The following is a 22,306-nucleotide window of genomic DNA, read 5'->3' as shown; positions in this document are numbered from 1 at the left end:
AATGTGAAATACGGTACCTGGTATTCCTGCCAGTCCCCCTAATCTATATAAAAAAAAAATATATATGTGACCACGCTAGGCATGAGAGCAAAGCATGGTAAGTTTTCTAGCTATGCTCAGCCTGCTCTGCTTCGACGATCAAACTTGTGCTGATATGCCCCCCCTGCACAGCCATTCACTGGAAAGATCAGTGTCCTGCTGTTTCTCCTCCCTCACTTCTCTATGCAGCTGAGAACAGAGGTTATATGAGCACCTATTAAAAAAAAAAAAAAAAAAAAAAAAAATGGGGGAACAATTGCCTAGATTCACATACATTGCGGCGGCGTAGCTTAAGGAATTTAAGCTACACCGCCGTAAGTTAGCGAGGCAAGTACATGATTCACAATGTACTTGCCTGCTAACTTACGGCGGCGTAGCCTAAATCGGCGGGCGTAAGGGAGCCTAATTCAAATGTGTTTGAGGGGGGCGTGTTTTATGCTAATAAGGCTTGACCTCACATTTTTTACGTTTTTTTACTGCGCATGCGCCGGGCACCTACATTTCCCAGTGTGCATTGCGGCTAAGTACACAGCACGGGCCTATTGATTTCGACGTGGACGTAAATCCCAATTCACGGACGACTTACGCAAACGACGTAAAAAAAAAATCGAATTTCGACGCGGGAACGGCGGCCATACTTGACATTACTATTCCAATAGGGCCTAGCTCTAACTTTACGCGGCCTATCTCTTATGTAAACGGCATAAAAAAGTACTGCGTCGGCCGGGCGTACGTTTGAGAATCGGCGTATCTACTCATTTACATATTCTACGCCGACCGCAATGGAAGCGCCACCCAGCGGCCATCCAAAATATTGCAATCTAAGATAGGACGGAGCAAGCCGTCGTATCTTAGATATGTTTAAGCGTATCTCTGTTTGAGCATACGCTTAAACATAAGTCGGCGTAGATTCTGAGTTAGGTCGGCTTATCTACTGATAAGCCGGCCTAACTCTTTGTGAATCTACCTAAATGTATTTATATATTTTTTTTAATATCAATACACAAATATTTTACCTTTCATTTCTATTTTAAACTGTATGGGTTGTTTTACAAGAAAGGGGATTACATATACTTTAAAAATAAAAAATAATAATTTCACTCTTGAAAAGTAGAGGGAAACAATAAAGCACTTGGATGCCAATAGATGGAAGTTTGTAAGGATTATCACATATATAAAATTGGTAGTAGGATATACATAAATGGTGGTTCTATTTAACACAAAATTTTATATGGGAAATCTTTCAGAATATATATATATATATATATATATATATATATATATATATATATATATATATATATATATATATACACACACACACATATCTCTCTCTACATACAGTATGTGTATATCTATAAAATGGGGAGGTTGTAGAAGGTATGGGTATATCAGGGCTCGACAAATCCCGGGCGCCAGGTCGCCATGGCGACTAGAAATAGGGTCCTGGCGACTTTTTTTTGTGAGCTGGCACCCTCTGGTGGTGAGCCGTTGGTATTACAAGTTAAGCATTACAAGTTAAACAGCAATTCTAATGTAATTTTTCACTGCCATCTTCTTCCCTCTAATTAGAACCCCCAAACATTATATATATTTTTTATCCTAACACCCTAGAGAATAAAATGGCGATCGTTGCAATACTTTCTGTCACGCCGTATTTGCGCAGCGGTCTTGCAAGCGCACTTTTTTGGGGAAAAAAATTACACTTTTTTTAATTAAAAAATAAGACAACAGTAAAGTTATCCCCAATTTTTTTTATATTATGAAAGATAATGTTACGCCGAGTAAATTGATACCCAACATGTCACGCTTCAAAATTATGTCCGCTCGTGGATTTAAAATCTCCTTAGGCGACGTTTAAAAAAAAAAAAAAAAAAACTCTACAGGTTGCATTTTTTGAGTTACAGAGGAGGTCTAGGGCTAGAATTATTGCTCTCGCTCTACCAATTGCGGCGATACCTTACATGTGTGGTTTGAACACTGTTTACATATGTGGTCGCTGCTCACGTATGTGTTCGCTTCTGCGCGCAAGCTCGTCGGGACGGGGCGCGTTTTCTGGCTCCTAACTTTTTTAGCTGGCTCCCAGATTCCAAGCAAATTTGTCAACCCCTGGGGTATATGTATGCGTGTGTAAGTGTAGAAATGGGATATACCGTATTTATCGGCCTATTGTGCGCACAGGCGTACAGCGCCGTATACACCGGTGTATAGCGCGCACCCCTAATCTGGACGTGAAATTCCTGAATTTTTTTTTTTAATTACTTACAGTTTTGGTGTCTTGCCCGGTGTCCATCGGCGGCCTTGTCCGGACCTGCGAGCTAGTGAGCTGTTCCATTGCCCTTGGGCTTTTTTCTTTCCTAGGTGGGCACCCCACCCCCAAGAACTGGCATCCGTGGTAACCTTTACCGGGTTCCACTGAGCCCATGGTCGTCCCTCCTTTAGGTTTTGGTGAATTGTCCACCACTCCAGGGATGACAAGACCTGAGGGGTGAGCAGTATCTCCTGATCCAGGGACTCTTTCTTCTTGTCCCAGGAGGACAGGAAGAAATGAAGTGTCCTGGAATGAAGTTGTGCCCAGACTACTGCTGGTATACTTGCTGACATAAGGCCTAGGGTTCACAGAACATTTCTTCTGGAGAGCCTGGGGTTTTTTATCAGATCCCCTGCCGCTGAGGCCAGTTTTGCCACTTTGTCTTCTGGCAAGAAGAGCCTCTGCTGCCTGGTGTCCACTATGTAACCCAGAAAGGTCTTGACCTGCTCTGGCTTGAGGGAGGATTTCTCTGTATTGATTATCCAACCCAGACTTTTTAGGACTGATACTGCTTTGTTGGTATTCAACATGACCTGGGAGGCCAACTGTCCGGAGATCAGTAGATTGTCCAGGTAAGGAATGAGGGATATACCCTGAAGGTGCAGAAAGGCCACTGCCTCCACTAGGATCTTTGTAAAGATCCTTGGGCTGGATGTTAGACCAAACGGTAGTGCTCTGAACTGCCAGTGGAGGACCTCTCCTCCAACCACTACTGCAAACCTCAGATATGCCTGGTAATCCACGTGAATTGGCACGTGTAGGTAGGCATCTTTGAGGTCTAGAGTCGCCAAGAAGGCTTCCTTCATGAGGTTCTTCCGTACCGAGTAGATACTTTCCATAGTAAATCTTTTGTATTTCAGAAACTTGTTCAAGTTTCTTAGATTTACTCTCAGACGGCATTTTCCCGATGGCTTGCGGACTACAAATACGTGGGAATAGAATCCTTAGTACTGTTGAGCTTTTGGTACTGGTACTACTACTTGTTCAGCCAATTCCTGGATACCCTTCAGGAGGGCAGACCTTTTTAGGGCATCCCTGGGAGGATGTGTAAGAGTGATCATAGAGGGGGGTGTTGCCAGGAATTCTAAACGATAACCTTCTCGTATAATTTGGCAAATGTAGGAGCTGTTCAAAATCTTTTTCCATTAAGGTAAAAATTGGGACAGCCGTCCCCCCACTCTGACCTTGGCGTCACTTGGATTGTTTGTCGCCGGTTTTGGGAGAGGGAAAAAGTAAGTTGTTCTTTTTATTCCCCTTACCGAAGCCCCAACGTTTGTTGGGTTCTTTTTTGGTTCTCTGCTTTGCTTGCCCAGGGACCCTCGAAAAGTTTTCCTGAAACCATCTTTTTTTGGTTTAACTGGAAATTTTTTACCTTTCTCTGATGACCTAGAAAGGACATCATCCAGGCCCTTGCCAAACAATAGTGAACCCTGAAAGGGAATGCCACAGAGTTTACCTTTAGATTTCACATCTCCTTCCCAGGCCTTAATCCAAACAGCCCTTCTTGCTGAATTGATTAAGGCTGCCGTTTTAGTTGAAGCCCTTGCGGACTCAATTGCTGCATCCGCCAAATAGGCAACAGCCTTCCCTATCACTGTTAGGGACTCGATAACCTCCTCAGAATCGTTATTCGGGGGCATGTGCCCGGTAAGCATCTCCACCCATATATCTGTGTTCCTGGCTACACAGGCTGCTGCCAAGGCTGGACCCATGGCTTCTGTATTAGCTTCCCAAGCCTTTCTAAGGAGGGATTCTGTTATGCGGTCCATCTATTATGCTGGAATCTAGGAGCCAGCTAAAAAAGTTAGGAGCCAGAAGACACGCCCCGTCCCGCCGAGCTCACGCGCAAAAGCGAATGCATACGTGAGTAGCGCCCGCATATGTAAACTGTATTCAAACCACATATGTGAGGTATCGCTGTAATTGGTAGAGCGAGAGCAATAATTCTAGCTCTAGACCTCCTCTGTAACTCCCAACATGCAACCTGTAGAACTTTTTAAACGTCACCTATGGAGATTTTAAAGGGTAAAAGTTTGTCGCCATTCCACGAGCGTACGCAATTTTGAAGCGTGACATGTTCGGTATCAATTTACTCGGCGTAACATTATCTTTCACAATATAAAAAAAAAAATTGGGATAACTTTACGGTTGTCTTATTTTTTAAATTTAAAACAGTGTATTTTTTCCCCGAAAGAAGTGCGCTTGTAAGACCGCTGCGCAAATCCGGTGTAACAGAAAGTATTGCAATGACCGCCATTTTATTCTCTAGGGTGTTAGAATAAAAAATAAATATATATAATGTTTGGGAGTTCTAATTAGAGGGAAGGAGATGGCAGTGAAGAACACATTAGAATTGCTCTTTTACTTGTCATGCCAACGGCCACCACAAGATGACGCCAGATCACAGAAGGAAGCTTAGGCCTGCAGAAGGCTGCAAAGCCGCAGCCTCAATTACCGTCCGGCGCGAGAGGTGGGGGTGCACGGAGACACAGGATGGGGTATCCTGTGTCTCTGTGCGCCCCCACCTCCCCCGCCATGTGATCAGGTTGGGCCCGCGCCAGCTGGTAATTGAGGCCGCGGCTTTGCGGCCTTCTGCAGGCCTAAGCTTCCCCAGGCGCCAAGTCGCTATCTATTGTCGTAATTGCGACTGGGCGCCCAGATTTTGTCGAGCCCTGCCTTAGGGCCCTTTCACACCATCGGATCTTGTGAGGATCCGTTCCTTATATATCCGCCTGCTCAGCGGGGATCGCTCCGTTGATCCCCGCTGAGCCGGCAGATGACAGGGCGGTCCCCACACACAATCGGATGAACACGAAGCAGAATAAGGAGCCAACTTCAGCTTCATCAGGGGGATCCGATGAGTCCACTCTATACATATGAAAAAGAAGTTTGTTTTTAGTTGTACATTGCAATGATTAGAAGTAATAGAAGTCTCCATACCGATGCATGTAGTGACAGATGAAGAGTCCCATCAGGAGTAGGGCGGGTGTCGGTAGATCAGGATGTACTGACACATAATACAAGGGCACAGCCAAGGATGGCAGCTCTTGGATAAACCAAGCCAACCTCACAGGAACCGGCGGCCCAAACGCCGAGCTGGCATAGCGCCCATAAGGCACACGGATACACCTCAGTAATGCAAATGATAAGAGTCCCATCAGAACCATGAGCAGGGACAGAAGGTCCAGCAGGCGGGCCTCATCTTCCACCAGCTCAAGCATCATTACAGACCTCCGATCTCACTCCGATTAACTAATCACTCACCACCGCTATACCATATACCCCGCCGCTACTAAGCAACATCCAATCGCCGACGAGGGGGCAAAAACCTATGTCAACTTCCAGCGAATCAGAATGGCAGAAGGCATTAGTGGGCGGCGACGTTATCCACTCACGCCAGTGAACTTTCCTAAGGCTAGTGTGGTCTGTTCAAGACGTAAGTTGGCGCGGTCGCCGCTGCTGATAATACATGGCATAGCAATGCATGTCTTCCGAAGAGATAACAGCTGCACAATAACCAACACTTATTTTTGCCTCCATAAACTGTATATAATAAATATATTTTTGCCACTTTTGCCCTTTTCAAAGATGGCGGAAGGAGACAGCTGACAGGGCGGCGAGGCTTGCCTCGTGATTGGTTGGCAGCTCGGACTTCCTTTGCACGGACTCACGCGGCTCCCGTAGTTTTTACGTCAGCGGTGCGGTCAGGTAGGAGTTTGGTGCGTCTACACGTGTGTTCCGGAGTCAGTGATCCGCTACAAAGTATACCGCTCCTATGGAATAGAAGGAGTTCAGCTGCCGGGATCATACGCCTATAACTGTGTACATTCTCTGTGTCTTCCTGTACATTAGGATCTGCAGGCTGGGGATATTCTCTCTGTTAGTCACACTTTCCAAGTACTGCGTGCGAGCTGCTACTGCGGGAATGGGGCGCAATAATCGGCGGAATCGGCGTAAGGATCAGCGGCCTGCAGTGCAGAGGACCCCCGCTGAGGAGGAGGAGAGGCGCCGGGCCAGAGAGCAGGCGGTAAGTTCTAATTGGTTCATATTAATATGGGATTCATATCACTTCACCCCCTTCCTGCCCACGTAAATTTTCATCTTTTAGTGCGGTCACACCTTGCCATGTAACACTGTACCCATATGACATGTGCTGACGCGGTGTGCCCTGTGGAGGCTGCGCTGACGCGGTGCGCCCTATGGAGGCTGCGCTGACGATAATGGGAAAGTCTGTTTACATGTGATCAGCTGTGGTTAGACACAGCTGATCACTTGGTAAAGGGCCCCTGTGTTTGGCTCTTCGAAAAACACAGCAGTCACAGTGTGTGTCCGATGCGCACCACAGGGGGCCCTGTAGGAGTTAGTGTTCACTTAGTGTGTGTTTACAACTGTAGGGGGGTGTGGCTGTAGGACTGACGTCATCGATCGAGTCTCCCTATGAAAGGGATCACTCGATCGATGCAGCCGCCACAGTGAAGCACAGGGACGCCGTGTTTACATACGGCTCTCCCCGTTCTTCAGCTCCGGGGAGCGATCGCGATGGAGCGAATGGCCGAATAGCCGCGCCGTCGCCCGGGATCGCTGCCCGCGGGTTAGCGCCCGCCGCATATACCGGGTGGGGGGGTTCCCGATCCGACCCGCGGCAAGGAGGGGATGTACATGTACGCCCATCTGCCTGTACGAGCCATTCTGTGGACATATATGTACATGCGGCGGGCGTTAACCGGTTAATATTATGTACTGTAGATGATATATTTATAGTCTTTGCAATTTTACATTGAGGAACATCATTCTGCATTTAGAAAAAATTGCAGCTTTTAGCAGAAGACTGTGTTATAAAAGTGAGTGACATTAAAAATATTCCAAAGAATCAAACCTAGAATAGTTCTTATGTAGAAATATCAAGTGATATGGTTCAGGTAATCTCCCTCTAGTGATTCAATCACCTAGGGCGACCTCCGCCAATGTCAGAAAAACACACTCGCCAGATATAGTTGCTGTCTAATGACGCAATGGTGCGTTTGATAAGATCCAGGTCATCAGTTATGTAGTCATTAGCTCGCACTTATCCCCTCTACCTGAATCGCAGGACCCTTTTCAGAATGTATCCAAGTGCATGAATCGTGACCAAGAAGTTTTATTTTTCATGGTAAAAATGGCTCAGCATAGCCCATCTGTAGTAGTAACTCACCAATGAAAAAAATGAAAATCTCATGGTGCAGTATTTATTGGTGAACCAGTATAAAAACAAAATTTATACAGCAATTGTGCCTATCGCACTTGCATAAAAAGCCAATCCAACCAGGGATAATGGCGGCAGGACCTCGAATGCAAAACATCATGTGTGAAATAGTAATCTTGCGCTTACACAAAGTCCTCCCAATTTGAAACGGTGGCGGCCATGACCTCAGGCATTTTATAGTAATGGCCCTCTACAGCTGTTACACGCATACACACATCAGGAGTATAAATCATTGTCCTGATGATGCGTGTGTGCATGAAAGGCCATACTCTGGCTTCCTTTTTTTTCCCTAAATAGTTTTTGCATTGCTAAGAAGTATGATTTACTTTTTTCTGCTACTTAGCCACTTACCGACCGCCCACCGTCGTATTACGTTGGTACTTTGATGCTAAATACCGTTGTTATGGCATGTATTTTTTTTAAACGGCGGACGGTCCTCTTTCAGATAAGTGGTCTTTGTAGTGGATTCGCTGCAAGATCACTTTTATTGGGGACGGGAGAGGTGGTCATCTCCGCCGGTCACCACAGCCGTCAGTAGCGGCAGAGAGTTTGGGTCCTTTTCCCTGTGAGGCTGGTTTAGTGAGGGAAAGATGGGGGCCCCCCCCCCCACTCAGCTCCTTACCATTGGATGATGGAAGCGTCGTCAAGTGTCACTTTCACCCAATGGTCTTAAAGGGGAATATATAATATATCAATTTTGCATGCAAGTGTAAATGTGAGATCTGATGAGGTCTTTGACCACAGATCTCGCATTAAAAAGTTCCTGTCATGCTTTTTTTCTATTACAAGGGATGTATTACATTCCTTGTAATGGGAATAAACGTGACCCAAATGTTTTTTATTTTTATTTTTTAAATGTACAGTATAAAAAAACAAGTAAAATAATAAAGAATTTAAAGTGCCCTGCCGAGCCCGTGCATTGGAGCGAGAGCAATAATTCTAGATCTAGAGGTTAAGTGCCAAAATTTGTCGCCATTCCACGAGCGGGTGCAATTTGAAGCATGACAATTTTGACGCATGGGTATTAATTTACCCAGTGTAACATTATCTTTCACACTTTTTTTTTTTTTATAAATTTTACCCAAAAATTGCACTTGTAAAAATGCTGTGTAAATACAGTGTGACAAAGTATTGCAATGACTGACATTTTATTCCCTAATGCCTTGTACACACAAGCGGAATTTCCGACAGAAAGTCAGACGGCAGCTTTTCATTGGATATTCCGTCCGTGTGTATGCCCCATCGGACCTTTTCTGTCGCAAATTCCGACGGAATTGGAGAACATTTCCGATGAAAAAACTTCCGTTCGTCTGGATGCAATTCCGAAAGACTGAAAGCCATGCATTCTCAGAATCAAGTCGATGCATGCGCAGAAGCATTGAACTTAATTTTTCTCGGCTCGTCGTAGTGTTGTACGTCACCCCGTTCTTGACAGTCAGAATTTGGTGTGACCGTGTGTATGCAAGACCGCTTGAGCGGATCTCAAAGAGGCTTGTCTCCTGCATGTATCCTTAGCTGTCAAATGTATCCCCTCTGTCTGTTATAAGAACTGAAAAATTGCAGATTCTGTGGGTGGGTCGGTTGTCTGGAGCTCGTGGGTGGAGTCGTGATGTCAGTAGCCTCCCCGCCCACCTCTACACTCCCCTTGTCAACATGCATTTTATCCTGTATATTCCTTACACTAAATTCAGCAATGATCACTAACATCCAGTCAAAATCCAGAAAAGTAACCACATGACTTCGGGAAAAAAAGTGGGGGTGGGAATTAAAAAAATGCCGGTCTCAGGCTAGTGCATGAGATATGTAAATAACCTGTCATCACAGCAAGTGGGAAGAACAGACAAAAGTATTCTTCTTTTTGTCTGTTTTATCTCACTGAACATTAAGAGGATTGCTCAGAGCTGGATTAACTCTTTGTGGCAAGACTGGGCACAGATGATAGGAAATCTTTTACTCTACATTGTGACAGCAAAAAAAAATCGAGTTTACATCCACTTTAAGTGGTTAATGAAATGCAGCTTAAGTTACTCTTTATATCCTTTGAAGAGACGTTATGGGCAAAAAAAACGTGAGCAAGTCTCGCTGTCCTTTCTAGGTGAGTCTGAAGTGGTAATAAAAAATAAAAAAAAGTTACTCCTTTATAGTGTAAGAATTTATTGCTTGATTTAATCTATTACTTTGTGTTCTCTTAAGGCCTGGGAAGTTGGCTATACTGAAATCGTAAAAGAAAACAAACTCTTTGAACATTATTACCAAGAACTGAAGATTGTGCCTGAAGGTGAATGGGAGCAGTTTATGTCTGCCCTCAGGGAACCTCTCCCAGCCACAATAAGAATTACTGGATACAAAAGGTACATGTTGCTGTGTGCAAGGAAAAATATTAAAACAAAAGGAAAGGGGCTACCAGTGTAAAATCCTGTATTTCAAACAAAAATGTAATTTTTTTTTTAGTGAATAACTACCCATATTTGAAACTCACCCCCCCCCCCCCACTCATTCCTACAATCTATCTGTATTCTCAGGCATGATTCCACTTATAATGAGAATATGAACATTCTGTGTGAGAACTAGCAGTGCGCACCCCTGCATAATGCTAGTTCTGAGTACATCATACAGAACACAGTGCTGCTCCTTACAAAAAAAAGTTGGGTTTGCTGGTTGTAGTGATCACTGTGGTAGAAGAATGCAAGTGGTGTTAAATATAGAAATTTAAAAAGGAAAATCATGAAAAAAAATGTTTTTGACCCTTTGTCATCTTGTAATAAGAAAATAGAGCAGTGTATTAACTGTACATTGTACCATATATAATATTAACAGATCTAGGTTACCTTTAAAAACAAGGTCAAATTTAGTCCTAGAATTGAGTTAGAGGAGCTCCAGGCTCCCCCCCCCAAAAAAAATTAAGTCAGCAACTACACATACTATAGCTGGTGACTGTTAATAACTGTCCTGGTATCTAGCGGTGTCCTCGCCCAAACCAATCTTTCAATTGGCTTCTGGTGCAGTTGCAGGCATAGCAAGTAAGGAAACAGGAAGTGGAGCCTTGCTGCTTCACAGCTGGTTTCCTACTGCAAATGCACGACCCAGCGCTGGACCTTGTGAATGGTCCCCTAGTCTTCTGGGACCTGGGATGTGTTCCAGAAGACTGGACCAAAGAAACTGCAATAAAATTCATACCTAGAATTCAGCTTTAAATCCTAGCAATGGGGTTTCTGTAGGGCTGTGGAAGTTCAACAAAAATGTACGATTAATCGAGGAATTTTTATCGTCAAAATTCTTTTGATCGGTACTAGTGGTGCAACCGATCAACTGATCGTAAATCCGTGATCTGAACGGGTCACCATATGTGTATCGGCACACTACGTGATCCGCTGAGCACCACTGCTGCCTCGGCCATAAGGCTTCGGCCTAGCTTCCGGAGTGGTGGCCATCTTGGTCCACCCGGCGGCGGCCTAGGTGAGCCTAGAGAGGCACGCTGACGTCATCACCCGGCCTCAACTGCTCGTTTTCGGCCGGCTTCTCTGGTAAGATGAAGCAAGCACTAATCTTCCTATACAGTGGGGGAGATGTGGACCATATTACAGTGGGGCGATTTGAACCATATTAAAGTGGGGGAGATGTCTGTGGATATTACAGTGGGGACTATATATGGTGGTGATCCGAAAAAATGTATGTGCGTTATAATTTAAAGCGGATCTCCACTCTAAAGTGGAGTCCCGCTGATCGGCACCCTCCCCCCCTCCGGTGTCACATTTGACACCTTTCAGGGGGGAGGGGGGTGCAGATACCTGTCTACAGACAGGTATCTGCACCCACTTCCGGCCCTACGATACGGGCAAAAGACGGGTTTTTTCTCCGCTTCCCGTCCGTCCCCCGTTGTATGCTGGGAACACTCGGCTCCCAGCACACAGCGGGAGCCAATCGGCGGGCGCAGCGCGACTCGCGCATGCGCCGTAGGGAACCGGGCAGTGAAGCCGGAGCGCTTCACTTCCTGGTTCCCTCACCGTGGATGGAGGGGGGAGCAGCAGGGTGACGAGCGATCGCTCTTCCTCTGCTGCGATCGGCGCTGGACTCCAGGACAGGTAAGTGTCCTTATATTAAAAGTCAGCAGCTGCAGTATTTGTAGCTGCTGGCTTTTAATATATTTTTTTAGTGGCACATCCGCTTTAAATTAGTCGATTAAAAAAAAAAAATTTAAAGGATCACATTTTTTCCTTTAGTGACCCTTTAACATCCCTAGTTTTCAGGGAATTTGTAGTTGCATTTATTACGGCATTTGTATTTAATAAACTTATTTTTTTCCTCTTTAGCCATGCTAAAGAAATTTTACACTGTTTGAAAGAAAAATACTTCAAGGAGTTGCAAGATATTGAAGTGGATGGTCAGAAGATAGAGGCTCCCCAACCACTGAGCTGGTAAGTTATTTACTGTCATAGAAAGGATACTTCTTTTTAGGAGCCATATGCATTCTTATGTTTTCTTGTACTACTTTAAAGCGGTAATAAACTATAATAGGGCTTACCTGTAGGTAAAATGAATATCTCCTAAACGTGCACTGTTTAGGAGATATTCACCCTGAAAGCAGTCAGTTATGTTGCATACTAGCACATTATGCCATTGCCTTGCAGGTGTTTGGATCAGTGTTTTATCTGTTTCTCTTTGGTATTAACATCAGTGTTTTTACACGTACTACCAATGTAAAAATGGATGAAAATTCATGCGTTCTGTTTTTTTGTTAAAAGAACAAAAATGGGCACTGATCCGTTTAAAAAAAAAAAAAAACAGATGTTGATGGATCAGCAAACTGATGTAAATAGTCGATCATCTGTTTACATCTGTTTTTTCATACAGATGAATGGATATCAGTTTTTCAAACGTCAACGGATAGATGACAAACTGGGCCCGTATGTGTAAAAGGGGCCAAAAGCTAATTTCCTTGTTTCCTATGACTTAAGTTTGGACCAAGCTGATCCAAACAAAATATTTTACTAGGTGCTGCTTTGTCTCTAAGCACTGTGTAAACTGCATGTAGCTTCAGCTATATGAGCATGTGCTACAACGGCCCCAGTAAGTTCTTTTGCCAGTGTCCAGTAACCGAAACTTAGCCTGCATATACAGTAAACATGGTCGATAACTACAAGCCCTTTGTCCTATGCTGTACTCCTGAGATGAGGAATTCACAAAATGTTGTCCCCCCCCCCCTTTATTTTTTAGGTACCCTGATGAGCTTGCCTGGCACACAAACTTGAGTAGGAAAATAATCCGCAAGTCACCAGACTTGGAGAAATTTCACCAATTTCTTATCAGTGAGACAGAGTCAGTAAGTAAATTTATTTTGTGTTTTCTGTGTGATAATGGGAGTTTTTTTTTTCCTATAGGTAAATTTTTAAATACCTAATAAAACTGTAATGTTGCTATTAGGATTGTGTAACCACAGAAGTTACATAGATAAGAACATTCTGTCCTGTTTTGTAGCTTTCTGAACAAGTGTCACATTTTGGAGTTTTCTTTGATTTTGTTTAGCGAGGTTAACAAGTGAAAATACAAGCAGCAATCCTAACCTGTTCATATGTAAGCATTGTATATGCTATAAAAACGTTTAAAGTTTCCATACTATTAAAATGTGTAGTAATCTAAAGTAGAGATGCATTATTATCAAGGAAGATGTAAATCCCAGTGGTTTCTAGCTGCACCTCTAAAATGTTGGTTTAAGCTGAGTTTGAAAAGTGCTTAAAGTGGTTGCAAGCCTAAGACATGATATATCAACAAAGCATATCCCTCTATAGTGTGTACTTGTCTCAAGTCAGATCACATAGGTGTACGTTTATGAAACCGAGAAGAGCTGAGATCCTGATGATCACGGCTGATCTCTCAGGTGTACCAGTTTATGAAGCTGAGATGAGGAGTGGAGAACATGTTTTCTCCTACGCCTTCCAGGACGGCACACCAGAGAGATAAGGGCTCCTCCCACAGGAAACACAATCAATTGACAAGTTTGTTATAAGTTCCCACCCACCCCCTTGCTCCTCAGTATTTTGATTGTGTTTCTCCCGAACACAGCGGCACGTTTGTTGTTTTATATTACCTGGAGACGGTGAGGTCGAAGGGTACCCCTGTTGAGGCAGGTTCAGGGAGGCCGGGGAGAGCTGAACTGACCTGTTGGCTTCGGTCGCTCACAGGTCGCCACAAAGACAGGCATGGACGCTCTGAGCTGTGGTGAAAAAGCCATCGTCCCTCTGCACAAAAATCCGCCACGCTGCTAATCTCTTCTTCCTGGGGGGGTTTGCAGAGGAGCATTGCGCTCCAGACCTCGTTCGGAGGTACAGGAAGCGCGTCACCGGAGAGTGGGCGTTCCCTACACGGCAACCCGGAAGTGACGCTTCGGCGTGGAGGGCAGCGTGGAGCGGTGGGGTCGGCAGCGGATAAACCCTGCAACAGGTACCGGCAAGCCAAGGACCCAGTCAACCTCCTCATGATGGAAGAGGAAGGGAAGACTAGCGCTGCGGCTACCAAATCCAGATCGGGGGTCGGTGAGTACAGTCCCTCCTGGAAAGGGAGAAAAGGGGAGAGTGAGAGTTCCCGAGTCGCAGGATGCAGCTGGTAACGGCTGCCTTCCTCGTTCTCTCTCTCTTTTCTCCCTAGTACAGCCTGCAGCTCAGAAGGGGGAAGAAATAACATGGTTGTTTTATTATGTTCCCTCTCTAACAGAATCTCCCGGTGAAACCCAGGGGGCCTCTGCTCAATCCTCAGCATCTGCTAGTGGTAGTTCCTCTAAAAAATGTGGAAACTGTAAAGATAAGCTCCCAAAATCCTACACCAAACCCTTCTGCCACAAGTGTATTAACCAGTTGGCTGGGAAGGAGGCAGCTGCCATGATGAAAGATTTTCTCTTGTCAATGCAGTCTGAAATGTTGGCCACGGTTAGAGCTTTCAGGGAGACGGCTACACAAGCAGCCACAGGCCCTAGCACAGAGGAACCGGTCCCTAGAGAGACTTTGATTTCTCAGGGAAGGCTTGTTGCAGGACCCAGTACCCCTTTCCTACCCTCCCAGATCTTTTCTCATGATCAGGAGGAAGAGGAAAGTGAGGTCATGAGCCAGGTCACTAGACATAGCTCAGAGGGTGAGGAGGATAGAGACTCAGTCATGTCTCAGGAGGAAGGATCCCCCCCCCTATGAGGACGCCGGGCTTAAGGCAATCAGTTGGGGAAGTTTTCTTTAAACTTCCAAAACTGGATGCGGCCCTGTCTCAGGTCACTAAACAGTCAGACCTCTCATTTGAAGATGCTGGCAGTATTAAAGACCTAATGGATCGTAGGGCCGAATCACTCCTAAGAAAAGCCTGGGAGGCTAACACAGCTTCTATGGCCCCAGCCTTAGCTGCGACCTGTGTAGCCAGGAATGCAGACCTATGGGTAGAGAAACTGGCAGAACACCTCGGCCAGTTTACAGAGTCAGAGGAAATCTTGGGGTCTCTATCTTTGATAGGAAAAGCTGTCGCATACTTGGCAGATGCCGCTTTGGAAACTGCTAAAGCTTCAGCCAAGACAGCGGCCTTGATCAACTCGTCCAGGCGAGCTATCTGGGTTAAGGCCTGGGATGGGGATGTCACATCAAAGGGAAAACTGTGTGGACTCCCTTTCCAGGGTTCACTTCTGTTTGGCCAAGGATTGGATGATGTACTAGCTAGGTCTTCAGAAAAGGGAAAGAAATTCCCTGTGAAACCTAAGAAAGATGGGTTTAAGAAGACTTTTCGAGGCCCCCAGGGGCAAAACAAGCAGAAGTATAAAAGAGAACCCAATAGGCGCTGGTTTTATGGCAAAGGGAACAAAAAGAATAAACTTGCTCTTTCCCTCTGCCAAGGCTGATGCTAAACAGACCAAGTGACGCCAAGGTCAAAGTAGGGGGGAGGCTGTCCCAGTTTGTACAACAGTGGGAAAATATTTCAGACAGTCCCTACATACACAAGCTTATAAGGGATGGGTTCCGCCTGGAATTTGTCACCTCCCCCCCCCCCCTATGATCACCCTCACGCAGCTCCCCAAGGATACCCTAAAAAGAAGGGCCCTCTTGGAAGGGATTCAGGAATTGGCAGAGCAACTAGTAATAACACCAGTGCCAGTGGAACAGCAATACCGGGGGTTCTATTCCCACGTGTTTTTGGTTCAGAAACCATCAGGAAAATTCCACCTGATAGTAAACCTGAGAAAACTAAACGGATTTTTAGAACAGAAGAAGTTTTCCATGGAGAGTATTTACTCAGTAAGAAAGAACCTCATGAAGGAAACCTACATGACAACCATAGACCTGAAAGACGCCTATTTGCACGTGCCAATTCACGTGGACCATCAGGCCTTTTTGAGGTTTGCGGTGGTGGTAGGGGAGGAAATCTTTCATTGGCAGTTCAGGGCGCTGCCCTTCGGCCTAACCTCCAGCCCCAGAATCTTTACAAAGATACTGGCAGAGGCAGTAGCCTTCCTACATCTTCAAGGGATATGCCTTATACCATACCTGGACGATCTACTGATCTCCGGTCAGACAGAGTCACAGGTTCAGAGGGATACCAACAGGGTGATGGAGTTCTTGGAAAGCCTAGGCTGGATTATCAATTTAGAGAAGTCCTCCCTCATACCAGAACAGGTAAAAATATTTCTGGGCTACACTATAGACTCCAGGCTTCAGACGCTCTTCCTGCCAGAAGAAAAAATAAAAAAATTAGCGTCAGCAGCAGAGAATCTGGTGAGATTCCCCAGACTTCCCAGGAGGTCAGTTATGAGAGTCCTAGGCTTAATGTCGGCATCCATACCAGCAGTAGTCTGGTCCCAATTACATGCAAGGATACTCCATTTTTTCTTTCTGTCCTCTTGGGACAAGAAGAAGGAATCCCTGGATCAGGAAATTTTACTCACCCCTCAGGTCCTGTCATCCCTAGAGTGGTGGACCAGTCACCAAAACCTAAGGGAAGGTCGACCTTGGGCACAATGGGATCCGGTAAAATTGACTACGGATGCCAGCACATGGGGGTGGGGTGCCCACATGGGGGGGGGGGGGGAAAGCCCAAGGAAGATGGTGCTACCTCCTAGCTCGTCAATCTTCCAATGCCAGGGAACTCAGAGCAGTAGGAGAAGCCCTGAAGGCCTTCCAACAAGATGTCAGACAGGGAGGTCCAGGTGAGCTCAGACAACGCTACAGTAGTGGCCTACCTGAATCACCAAGGCGGTACCAGATCCGGTCCCCTATTGGAACTAACCATGGAAATTCTGGGTTGGGCAGAGAAAAATGTCACCTCCATCTCAGCCATACATATAAAGGGGACAGCCAACATAGAAGCGGACTTCCTCAGTCGCCAACAATTAAGACAGGGGGAATGGGAATTGAATCCCGAGGTCTTTCAGGCCCTAGTTCTTCAGTTTGGCGAACCAGACATAGACCTGTTCGCGAACCGGAAGGACAGGAAAGTGAACAGGTACTTCTCAACCTCCGTAGAACGGGACTCCGAGGGCCTGGACGCGCTGTCCCAGAACTGGCACTTCAGAATGGCCTACGCCTTCCCACCCCTGGCGCTAATTCCGCGGGTACTCCAGAAAGTCAGCAAGTCCCCCGGTCAGGTCCTCCTTATTGCCCCATGGTGGCCAAGGAGGACATGGTTTGCGAATCTGAGGTTCATGTCAGTAGCAGAACCTCTGAGACTCCCAGCCAGGACAGATCTTCTCAGACAGGGTCCAGTGTTTCACCCGAGACCAGAGTTCTTTCAGCTAACAGCCTGGTTAGTGAGCGCCAGATTCTGAAACAAAAAGGTTGTTCAGAAAAGGTGATTAATACTCTCCTTACAAGTAGAAAGCCGGTCACCAGAAAGATCTACTTAAAAATATGGAAAACTTTCCAGACCTGGAGTAGAAAAAGACTAGAGTCTTCCCAGTCGGTTCCGGTTATCCTGGATTTTCTCCAGGATGGAGCAGACGCCGGGCTTAAGGTTAGCACCCTGCGAGTACAGGTAGCTGCCCTCTCTGTGTACCTGGATAAAAGATTAGCGAAGGACGACCTAGTTAAGAGGTTCTTACTAGCTAGGGAAAGAATGTCCCCCGTCCTTAAAAGCTTCTGTCCACCATGGGACCTTACTAGGGTATTAGAGTCATTATCTATGCCCCCTTTTGAACCTTTAGAGAAAGTTTCCTTTAGGTTCCTTACGTTAAAATTAGCTTTTTTGTTAGCTATTACTACAGCCAGGAGGGTGGGAGATCTGCAAGCTCTGTCCATGAAAGAGCCTTTTCTTAGGGTGCAACCAGACAGGGTCACTCTTAGGGCAGATCCCTTATACCTACCTAAAGTAGCATCCTTACTCAACAGGACGCAAGAAATGATATTGCCGTCCTTTTGTTCAGAACCAAAGAACGAGAAGGAATTTAAGTTTCACTGTTTGGACGTAAGAAGATGTCTTCTTATATATTTAGAGAGAACCAAAAGTTTCAGGAAATCTAACCATCTCCTAATCCTTTATGGTGGAGTCAGGAAGGGATTGCAGGCCTCAAGGCCATCAGTCTCAAAATGGATTAGAGAAGCTATTGCAGAGGCTTATCGGTGTGCAGGAGAACCAGCTCCACTTAATATCAAAGCTCATTCAACCAGATCTCTGGCGACATCTTGGGCGGAGAGAGCAGGTGCCTCCTGGGACCAGATCCGTAGTGCGGCTACCTGGTCAAGTCATCACACCTTCCTGAAACACTACCGGGTAGAATTGTTGTCACAGCAAGACCTGGCTTTCGGTCGGAAGGTCCTCCAAGCTGTGGTCCCACCCTGAGGTAGGCCTGAGGTCCTTTTATATCCTCTCTGGTGTGCCGTCCTGGAAGGCGTAGGAGAAAACCTACGTTAGATCTACCGGTAACGGTATTTCTACGAGCCTTCCAGGACGGCAGGCCTACTACCCACCCTATGTGAAGAAAGGTAAGCTATAGGGTTGTCCCGATACCACTTTTTTAGGACCGAGTACAAGTACCGATACTTTTTTTCAAGTAGTCGCCGTTACCGAATACCGATACTTTTTTTAAATGTGTCCCCAAATGCAGCCATGTCCCCCCACATATGCAGCCATGTCCCTCACAAATGCAGCCATGTCCCTCTAGCCATGTCCCTCACATATGCAGCCATGTCCCTCTAGCCATGTCCCTCACATATGCAGCAATGTGCCTCTAGCCATGTCCCTCACATATGCAATGTCCCTCTAGCCATGTCCCTCACATATGCAGCCATGTCCCTCTAGCCATGTCCCTCACATATGCAGCCATGTCCCTCACATATGCAGCAATGTCCCTCTAGTCATGTCCCTCACATATGCAGCAATGTCCCTCTAGCCATGTCCCTCGATGCGGCGGCGCGATGCGGCGGCAGCGGCGGGGGGGGAAAGGGGGGGGGGGAGTATTCTATTTAGGTATCGGGGGTATTTGCGCGAGTACGAGTACTCCCGCAAATACTCGGTATCGGTCCCGATACCGATACTGGTATCGGTATCTGGACAACCCTAGTAAGCTATATGCTAAATGGTAAGTACCGATGGGGTGCCCCTTGTGAACCAGTTCAAGATTACTTTATTAAATACTGAGGAGCAAGGGGGTGGGTGGGAACTTATAACAAACTTGTCAATTGATTGTGTTTCCTGTGGGAGGAGCCCTTATCTCTCTGGTGTGCCGTCCTGGAAGGCTCGTAGAAATACCGTTACCGGTAGATCTAACGTAGGTTTTTCACTTCTCATCACAAGACACACCCTTCTGTCATTCACTTTTACACAGATGACCAGTTTATGAAGGTGAGATCTGAGGATCTCACTGGCTATCTCTGTAAAATATCTCCGTCCCAGATTCTCCAGCTCAGAGATTGAGAATATGGGTGAGAAGCTGCTATGATGTGAAGGAGGTTTCTTTCCTCCTAATATCAGCAAAAGCAAGCTTAAAGATTGATATAAATAACTATATATGTTTATTTATGTAATGTATTACACATACACAGTATAGTTATAATGTATTTTCTTTTAGGACCCATTCACATCTGAGCATTGCAGAATTGTGCAATTCTTTCCAAGATTCCAAATTGCTCTAAAATTCTGTCAAAATACGCAATGTGTTTTTGGGTGCCATTCATTGTTAATGGCACCCAAATGCAGTTAGCAAACATGCATTTTGCCACACATTTTGTCATTTGACAAATACTCTAACAACTTGCCAAAATGCACATTGAAAAAATGCACAATGCTCCATGCCCAAAATGTACATTTTGGTGCTTTTTTTTTTTTTTTAACATGCATTTTGTCTCATTTCTTTACCTGCGTTTTGGAGTGCGTTCCAGAAACGCATGCAAAATGCATGATATGCTTGCGGTGTCATTAATTGTTAATGGCATCCCAAAAGTGGCTAGCAAATGTGTGGTTTGCCAAAATATGCATAAAAAGCAAATCAAAATGCACGTTAAAAAGGTGTCAAACTATATGCTAAAAAAAGCGCCAAAGCATTACAAACCATACCAAAATGCGTCTTATAACCTGTGCCAAAATGTGTGTTTTTTAAAAAAAATGCACAATAAAAAAACCTACGGCCAGATGTATGTTAAAAAAATATGCCATGTTAAAAAAAAAAAAAAAAAGCCAAAATATGCATAAATAATGCCAATATTAGTAATTAAAAACACATTTAAACAGAGTTAAAAAAGCGCTTTTTATTTTCATGTAATTACACAGCCTATTTAACTTTGGTTTCGCTTTTAAAACTCTGCTGCTCTGTAATCACACAAGTTTCTCAGGAGATCACAGGCAGCCCCTCCCTCTTCTACTCAGATCTCAGGTGTTCTCAGAGGAAAAACTTCTCATCTATTCTCCTTCTGAGAACAAATGTTCTGGGCTTCATAAACAGGGTGCCAGGAGAAGATTTTTCTCAGAACTGCTGAGAACTGAAATGAGATAAATTATCAATGTTTGATAAATGTACACCTAAGTGTCATTTGTTTGCTTCTTTAGTCTTCTGTTATCAGTATGGATCACTTCTGACAAGTTTTCCCGACGCAAGAGAAAAATGGTGATGGGGAAGGAAGCTCCAGCAGATTGTCAGCCTTAGCTCTGTTCCAGTGTGCTGTCTGGAAAGGGGTGTGTCCATTCCCTCCAATCAGCTCTGAGTTCTCACTTATTTCAGCCTCCTTTTTTATTTTTTTTCTCTCTGAACTCTCAGACAAGCTTTATAAATTCTGCACTTTGAACAGATGTAGAGGGGAGGACTGCAGATAACCAATGTACATCATATGTAGGGGATACAACTTGTGTAGGAGAATTTTTTTTCCATCTGTGTATCACTTGGGTATATGGAAGGGTTTACAACCACTTTAATACAGCTTTGAATTCTGTGAACATTTTCATTTATCTAGGTCATGATTTAACTCAGCGGACACAATAGGTAAACGAAAAGTTAGTACCATAGGATATAGTTGTTGGATGCATTTATTGGCCAATACAATTGAAGGTACCGACTCACTGACAGTGGTGGTGCCTATTCCCTTTGCCCCCGAATACACAAAGACAGTGAAACAAAACTAGGGAAGGAACCAATGAGTTCTTAGGGGGAGAGAGAGGGAACAAGGCAGTGAGCGGTCTCGACCAATGTTGTATAAACTTTATTAGTATCAAAAGTGGGGGACATGGACAATGAGAAAGCAGGCTGCACATCAAAATTAAAGGACAACGTTGCCATTAAAAACATACACACACCCAAGTCCATCAGCACTCAATATGTATATGGCCAGTAGGGATGAGCTTCGAGTTTGACTCGAACATTGCCTGTTCGGTGAACAACGAACAATTTGGGGTGTTTGCGGCAAATTTCGGGAGCAGTGAATTTAATAATGCTTAAGATGTCATTTCAAAAAGAAAAAGTAATTTTAAAACTGACTTGCGGCTGTAATGAATTGTCGCCTCCCGGCAATTCAGAGAGAATTCATTCATAAAAAAAAAAGCGTGGGGGTCCCCCCAAATTTAATTACCAGGCCCTTCAGGTCTGGTGTGGATTTTAAGGGGAACTCCACCACCCCATTTTCAAAAATATTTGGGGAGTTCCCCCAAAAATCCACACCAGATCTCTTATCCGAGCACGTAACCTGACCGGCTGCAGAAAAGAGGGGGGGGACAGAGTGTCCCCCCCCTCTTCTGAACCGTACCAGGCCACATGCCCTCAACATGGGGAGGATGTCCCCATGTTGATGGGGACAAGAGCCTCATCCCCACAACCCTGGCCGGTGGTTGTGGGGGTCTGCGGGCGGGGGGCTTATCAGAATCTTCAAGAGGGAACCCCCAGATCCTGCCCCCCCATGTGAATTGGTAATGGGGTACATTGTACCCCTACCATTTCACGAAGGAAGTGTAAATAGTTGTAAAAAACACGCACACCGTGGAAAAAAGTCCTTTTATTAATAAAAAAAAAAATAATCCAGCGGTGGCAATCCACTCTCGCGGTCTGGCTCCCCGCTCCAACGTTGTCTGTATCCAGTGACGGGTAATCTCCTCTCCGGCCCAGCGATGAGAAGATCGTCCGGGATCCAGAGCGCAGCATCGCCGGCCAACTCTCTCCACCGGAGACAGCCCGGCGAATGACGCTGCTGAAGCTGTGACATTTCTTATATTGGTGAGGCAGGGCCACCCGTCACGTGACCCCGCCACCTCTGACGCAAGGGGGAAACTTGGGCTTC

At 45.3% G+C, this 22,306-nt stretch overlaps 2 protein-coding genes across 6 annotated transcripts in view; one reads left to right on the top strand and one right to left on the bottom strand.

Moving 5' to 3' along the window:
• The window catches only part of SRD5A1 (steroid 5 alpha-reductase 1), a 93,591-nt gene extending 87,929 nt beyond the window's left edge, over positions 1 to 5,662 (bottom strand). Inside the window, exon 1 of one of the 2 annotated variants that reach the window (XM_040353526.1) lies at positions 5,291 to 5,662. In XM_040353526.1, the coding sequence (XP_040209460.1) occupies positions 5,291 to 5,574 (284 nt within the window). In that variant the 5' untranslated portion in view covers positions 5,575 to 5,662. The remainder of the gene's footprint in view (positions 1 to 5,290) is intronic. The other variant, XM_040353527.1, reaches the window with a different exon arrangement.
• A 322-nt stretch (positions 5,663 to 5,984) lies between these two features.
• NSUN2 (NOP2/Sun RNA methyltransferase 2) overlaps positions 5,985 to 22,306 on the top strand; it is a 67,080-nt gene continuing 50,758 nt past the window's right edge. Inside the window, exons 1-5 of one of the 4 annotated variants that reach the window (XM_040353523.1) lie at positions 5,985 to 6,058; positions 6,203 to 6,377; positions 9,786 to 9,943; positions 11,903 to 12,007; positions 12,807 to 12,912. In XM_040353523.1, coding sequence (XP_040209457.1) covers positions 6,276 to 6,377; positions 9,786 to 9,943; positions 11,903 to 12,007; positions 12,807 to 12,912 — 471 coding nt within the window. In that variant the 5' untranslated portion in view covers positions 5,985 to 6,058; positions 6,203 to 6,275. Of the gene's footprint in view, positions 6,378 to 9,785; positions 9,944 to 11,902; positions 12,008 to 12,806; positions 12,913 to 22,306 lie in introns of all 4 variants that reach the window. The other 3 variants (XM_040353522.1, XM_040353525.1, XM_040353524.1) reach the window with 3 other exon arrangements.

This window comes from Rana temporaria, chromosome 5, assembly GCF_905171775.1.
Source record: "Rana temporaria chromosome 5, aRanTem1.1, whole genome shotgun sequence".
NCBI classification, from domain to species: domain Eukaryota; kingdom Metazoa; phylum Chordata; class Amphibia; order Anura; family Ranidae; genus Rana; species Rana temporaria.
The sequence above is the reverse complement of the archived record's forward strand: the minus strand, read 5'-3'. Positions and strand labels throughout refer to the sequence as shown.